The sequence below is a fragment of the Setaria italica genome, unplaced genomic scaffold, assembly GCF_000263155.2.
Source record: "Setaria italica strain Yugu1 unplaced genomic scaffold, Setaria_italica_v2.0 scaffold_319, whole genome shotgun sequence".
Lineage (NCBI taxonomy): Eukaryota > Viridiplantae > Streptophyta > Magnoliopsida > Poales > Poaceae > Setaria > Setaria italica.
This window is the reverse complement of record NW_014576939.1, coordinates 1-4,110: the sequence shown is the minus strand read 5'-3', so window position 1 is coordinate 4,110 and position 4,110 is coordinate 1. Positions and strand designations below refer to the sequence as shown.

Sequence of the window (4,110 nt, the reverse complement as noted above, 5' to 3'; positions counted from 1 at the left end):
CCCGGTACTAATGTGCCTAAGGATATTTAGTAGCAGGTGGAGCTCCCAACCGGTACTAAAGGGGTCAGGGGGGCTTGTGGGGAACTAGCCATTAGCATTAGTACCGGGTCAAAACCAACCGGTACTGAGCCTCGAGACAAATGCTGAGTTTTCCAGTAGTGAAAAGAATCCCGAAGAGAGGGGCAGACTGAAAACCAGTCCGAAAATTGGCTGAGATGACAATATTTGACTGAATGAAAAATTTAACAACAAAATGGAAAGCAAATTCTAAATGATGTAATAGATTAATAAGATATATCAGAAGAATAAGTGCAACCTCAAGATCCTCGTATGTTCCGAGAGAACTAGCCCTGCAACACATAATGTACAACGAAACGACGCTGATGGGATGCTGAAGCATATGGAAGCTTGCTAAGCTAGTAGCCTAGTTGCTACAACATCGCTACGATTTTAGCGCGAGGAACTCGTCATTTCCTGGCTTTTGTAACAGCCTCCAGGGGCCTCTGCGCGCGCACGACCACCCGCACGGGCTCGTGCCGCCGCCCGGTGCGGCCGGGGCCGCGGCACCTCCGGCTCGGCGTGCGTCCGGTCCCTGCGCACGGCCGGCACCCGACGTCGTCGCCGTCCGACCACCGGGCACAGAGGCAGGCCACCTTCCCCGTGCCGCCGCACGCCACGCAGCTCGGCCCCCGCGCGCCGCCGGAGGAGGAGGAGCACCTGTCCGGCGTCGCGAGGCCGGTGAGCATGCCGAGGCCGGCGGACGCCGCGAGCACGATCGGTCCGACCATCTTGCAAGGATTATACCAGGTGGACTCAAAAAAGAGCTGAAGAGAAGGCCTTGGGCTAAGGCTAACTGAAACAGTGTCGTCGTTGGAGCTCGAATTTCTTCTTTGTCGACGGCTTCTTGTTCTGTTCTTCCTACTACGATGATGCGTCTAATATAGAAGTGCTTCAAGGGTCGCATACCACGACAGGCAAACAAGGTGTCGTTGCGGAAGGGGAGGTTTGGCACGAGCGTCTGTGCAGTTGAGCCGTTTCGCTGTGCAAACAAGGCAAGATTTTGGCGCGCAGCACCCCTGATATTTCGCACACGGTTAGTCCTTGTTTGGCGGGCTGTCGTCGTCTTCTGCTAGTTCACCTTCACGGCGCAGCACCCCTGATATTTCGCAGCAGAGGGACGTGCCAGCAAGCAAGTTGGGCCACACGGTTAGTCCTTGTTTGGCGGGCTGTCGTCGTCTTCTGCTAGTTCACCTTCACGGCGCAGCCCCCCTGATCTTTCGCAGCAGAGGGACGTGCCGGCAAGCAAGTTGTGCCACATGGTTAGTCCTTGTTTGGCGGGCTGTCGTCGTCTTCTGCTAGTTCACCTTCACGGCTTCACCAGGATATCAAGGGCTACATTAGGCCTGCCAATGTGTATCCATTCTTCATACTCATTTCAAATGGAAAGGGTATGGATAAAAAATTATGTACCTACTAGAGGGTAAAATTATTCAATTGAAAATGTGTATATATACAGTACAAAGTTAATTATCCATTGGATATGGGTGGGATTGGAGAGGATAAGAAGTGAATAATAATTATTTGAATTTGGGTATGAACAAGAGTAGATTTGTCCATACCCTCCTCAGTAGCAAGCTTAGGCTAAACTATTGTCTTATAGTGTCTTTGATCCCACCCAGCGCTGGATTCTCAAATTCGATGGGATCCAAACGCAGCCACAGTCTAGTGACCAGAAAAATAGGTTAACTTTTCGAGAATGAAAGAAGTACTGCGCACAGTTCTTTTAGCATTTCTCTTCTCTTTAGTGATTCTTAACACTACGATAAACCATCCACTGAGTACTATCTAAGAAGACTTTAAGCATCCTTAGGCGGCGAAGATGAAGGTTTCGCTGACCCAGCCTCATCCTGTGGTTTATTTGTGCTTCCCATGACAGTAGTACTTAGTGGATCTGAAACCCCCGGGACTGGCGGTGGAGCATAACGACCACCAAAATGAGGTTCCTGACCCGCCGGAATAGCATCTTCATGACATCTTTCCAAATAACGAAAACTTATCATAAGGGCCAACTATGGTTTTCCCCTTGCCACGAGAGGAACGACGATCGCCCCCACCATTGCCACTACCTCCAGCAACAGTAGACATCTCTATGTATCACAATTTATTTAGCTCAAATATAACATATAAATGAAAATTTTCTCCATTGTAGCTTATTCTAAAAGTGACTAATTACATACCTCTATTTCATCTTATTATCTCTATATACCACAATTTATCTCGTTCATATTTCCAAATGACTAAAATATAAAGAAATTATATTTTTCCCCATAATTTATTTAGGTCATGCTTGTAAAGGTCTAAACTATGAAATTATTACTCTAACCTTATACCAATTTCTTTGACTAATGTGAAACATAGCATCTAAAAAATTGTAGCTTATTCTAAAAATCACAAATACGAGCTCTAAATAACACATGCATATAAATAAAATTTTTCTCCATTATACCTTATTCTAAAAATTTCAAATTACTCTAGCTCTAAAGCATAAAAATTAGTATACTAACCATGTATCAAGGGATGATGAAGTTTCTAACCTTTAGAACACTTAAATGAGTGAAATCCCCACGAAATGGTCAAAAATCCGACAGCATCTCCCCTATTTCGCCATGAATGGATGAAGCCCGAGCTGGAGGACATGACTCGGGCAGGTGGAAGAAGACACCTGATTTATAGGAGGGAAGTTCGTGCCGCTCGGGGGGTCCAACTGGTACTAAAGGGTAGGTACTAAAGGTTACCCTTTAGTACCAGGTGGAGCCACCTTTAGTACCGCTTGGAGCCCTCAGGCACATTAGTATCGGGTGGAGCCTCCACCCGGTACTAATGTGTCTAAGGACATTTAGTAGCAGGTGGAGCCCCCAACCGGTAGTAAAGGGGTCACGGGGGCTCATGGGGAACTAGCCATTAGTATTAGTACCGGGTCAAAAACCAACCGGTACTTAACCTCGAGATAAATGCTGAGTTTTCCAGTAGTGAAAAGAATCCCAAAGAGAGGGGCAGACTGAAAACCAGTCCAAAAATTGGCTGAGATGACAATATTTGACTGAATGAAAAAATTAACAACGAAATGGAAAGCAAATTCTAAATGATGTAATAGATTAATAAGATATATCAAAGAATAAGTGCAATCTCAAGATCCTCGTATGTTCCGAGAGAACTAGCCCTGCAACACATAATGTACAACGAAACGACGCTGATGGGATGCTGAAGCATATGGAAGCTTGCTAAGCTAGTAGCCTAGTTGCTACAACATCGCTACGATTTTAGCGCGAGGAACTCGTCATTTCCTCGCTTTGTAACAGCCTCCAGGGGCCTCTGCGCGCGCACGACCACCCGCACGGGCTCGTGCCGCCGCCCGGTGCGGCCGGAGCCGCGGCAGCTCCGGCACGGCGTGCGTCCGGTCCCTGCGCACGGCCGGCACCCGACGTCGTCGCCGTCCGACCACCGGGCGCAGAGGCAGGCCACCTTCCCCGTGCCGCCGCACGCCACGCAGCTCAGCCCCCGCGCGCCGCCGGAGGAGGAGGAGCACCTGTCCGCCGTCGCGAGGCCGGCGAGCATGCCGAGGCCGGCGGACGCCGCGAGCACGATCGGTCCGACCATCTTGCAAGGATTATACCAGGTGGACTCAAAAAAGAGCTGAAGAGAAGGCCTTGGGATAAGGCTAACTGAAACAGTGTCGTCGTTGGAGCTCGAATTTCTTCTTTGTCGACGGCTTCTTGTTCTGTTCTTCCTACTACGATGATGCGTCTAATATAGAAGTGCTTCAAGGGTCGCATACCACGACAGGCAAACAAGACGCGTTGCGGAAGGGGAGGTTTGGCACGAGCGTCTGTGCAGTTGAGCCGTTTCGCTGTGCAAACAAGGCAAGATTTTGGCGCGCAGCACCCCTGATATTTCGCACACGGTTAGTCCTTGTTTGGCGTGCCGGCAAGCAAGTTGTGCCACATGGTTAGTCCTTGTTTGGCGGGCTGTCGCTAGTTCACCTTCACGGCTTCACCAGGATATCAAGGGCTACATTAGGCCTGCCAATGTGTATCCATTCTCCATACCCAT

General features: G+C 49.1%; 2 protein-coding genes across 2 annotated transcripts; both read right to left on the bottom strand.

Moving 5' to 3' along the window:
• Nucleotides 1-254: 254 nt before the first annotated feature.
• Nucleotides 255-1,545, bottom strand: LOC101771241. The gene has a single exon (XM_004987364.3). The coding sequence runs from the start codon at nt 786-788 to the stop codon at nt 468-470; it is 321 nt and encodes a 106-aa protein (XP_004987421.1). The 5' UTR covers nt 789-1,545; the 3' UTR covers nt 255-467.
• Nucleotides 1,546-3,030: 1,485 nt separating this feature from the next.
• Nucleotides 3,031-4,067, bottom strand: LOC101770855 (chaperone protein DnaJ). The gene has a single exon (XM_004987363.4). It carries the CDS (start codon nt 3,655-3,657, stop codon nt 3,313-3,315), a length of 345 nt encoding a protein of 114 aa, XP_004987420.1. The 5' UTR covers nt 3,658-4,067; the 3' UTR covers nt 3,031-3,312.
• Between the last annotated feature and the right edge of the window lie 43 nt (nt 4,068-4,110).